Genomic DNA, 1,505 nt, shown 5'->3' on the forward strand with positions numbered 1-1,505 from the left:
ATGGATGAGAAAGACACTAGGGCTGACTCAGGGCTAAGTATCTGGAAATGGCAGAGCCTTGCCTTTAGCAGAATTGCTCCTTCCTTTTGTTTTAGAGCTGGGATCTCACTATGTTGCCCAGGCTGATTTTCAACTCCTCGGCTTAAATGATCCTCCTGCCTACCCCTCCTGAGTAGCTGGGACTTCAGAAGTGCACCATTCTACCCAGCTTCCGATTTCTTAATTAACAGGTTTATTAATTTCACTCATACTTGTGACCTAAAAGATGAGCTTGGGCAAGCAAGAAGCTTGACAAGGTCTAGTATCCTAAAATGAAAAACTAAGACAACATGTGGGCACTGTAAAATTGTTTTTGTTTTTTAATGGCAGGTCAAGTATTCTGAAACATACACATATTCTGATAGTCTTCTAATCCCAGTTGAGTTCAAATATTAAAGTAACACACAGGAGCTAAGAGAATTCAATATTGTTCCAAGGCACTTACTGAATCTCCATGACTAGATGAAAACAAGGACAATTAGGATGAACAATTAGACGGTATATAATATAAAAATAACTTTTTGCTTACAATTTACAAAATGTATTATTATTACAATCTTTGATCTCTGGTAAGCTGCAATGCTGGCTGCATGAATCCAGCAATTTTAAAATTCAAAACTATTTTCTAAAACTTCAGGGCAAATAATTTACAAATAAGGTACACAAAGATTTAGATCATGCAGAAATTTCTTACATCTTCTGTTAATATTATTTTATGACTGCAACTTTATCAAATTATATACCTACTTGCCCTGTACATATACAAAATAATGCATACATGATAAAACAGCAAAAAAGTAGTCCTTAAACTCAATTTTATCGTAAAATTATTACTGTATTAACAGGTCTACAAGCAGCGTGTAACAGGGTTAAGAGACATTAAGGCAATAATACTTGAAATTACAAAATAAACCGTATGTAACACTTTTTCCTAAGTGTGTGTGTAGTATAAGGCAGGTAGATGGTCCCAGAAAGGAAAAAAAAAAAAAAAGAAAAAGATTAAGGTAACAATCTACACTGCTGTTAGTCCCACATTTTAAAGATGGAATACTATAAATCTCGCATTCAGTGGCACTTGAATTTTCCAGTATGACTGAAAGTCTCCTAGCTCCCTGAATCATGTCCATTCTGAAGGTGGATCTCTTGGTCCTTTGGGTTTTCCACAGCGATTACCAAACCCTAGGGTGAAAACACCACAGGAACTGGTTAGTATTCAGAAATACTTTCACACTATTAAAACCACATCCAGACATCTTCCTTTTGTCGAACGAGCATATTTTCGGGAGGGAATGTGGAGTCTGAGCCAAACAAATTTTGGGGGGTCATTTTACTACGGGTAATTGAAAATAACTGCTTCTTTAAAAAAACACAGTAGGGGGCTGGGGATTTAGCTCAGTGGCAAAAGCGCCTGCCTGGCAAGCGCAAGGTCGTGAGTTCGGTTCCCGGTACCGGAGAAAAACCAAAAA

General features: G+C 37.1%; 1 protein-coding gene across 1 annotated transcript in view; it reads right to left on the reverse strand.

Moving 5' to 3' along the window:
- Positions 1 to 336: 336 nt before the first annotated feature.
- Positions 337 to 1,505, reverse strand: part of Ptpn12 (protein tyrosine phosphatase, non-receptor type 12) — a 42,888-nt gene continuing 41,719 nt past the window's right edge. Inside the window, exon 17 of the mRNA XM_005377213.2 lies at positions 337 to 1,218. Within this exon, the coding sequence (XP_005377270.1) occupies positions 1,157 to 1,218 (62 nt within the window). The 3' untranslated portion in view covers positions 337 to 1,156. The remainder of the gene's footprint in view (positions 1,219 to 1,505) is intronic.

Source organism: Chinchilla lanigera, unplaced genomic scaffold, assembly GCF_000276665.1.
Source record: "Chinchilla lanigera isolate Chin_1 unplaced genomic scaffold, ChiLan1.0 scaffold00009, whole genome shotgun sequence".
NCBI classification, from domain to species: domain Eukaryota; kingdom Metazoa; phylum Chordata; class Mammalia; order Rodentia; family Chinchillidae; genus Chinchilla; species Chinchilla lanigera.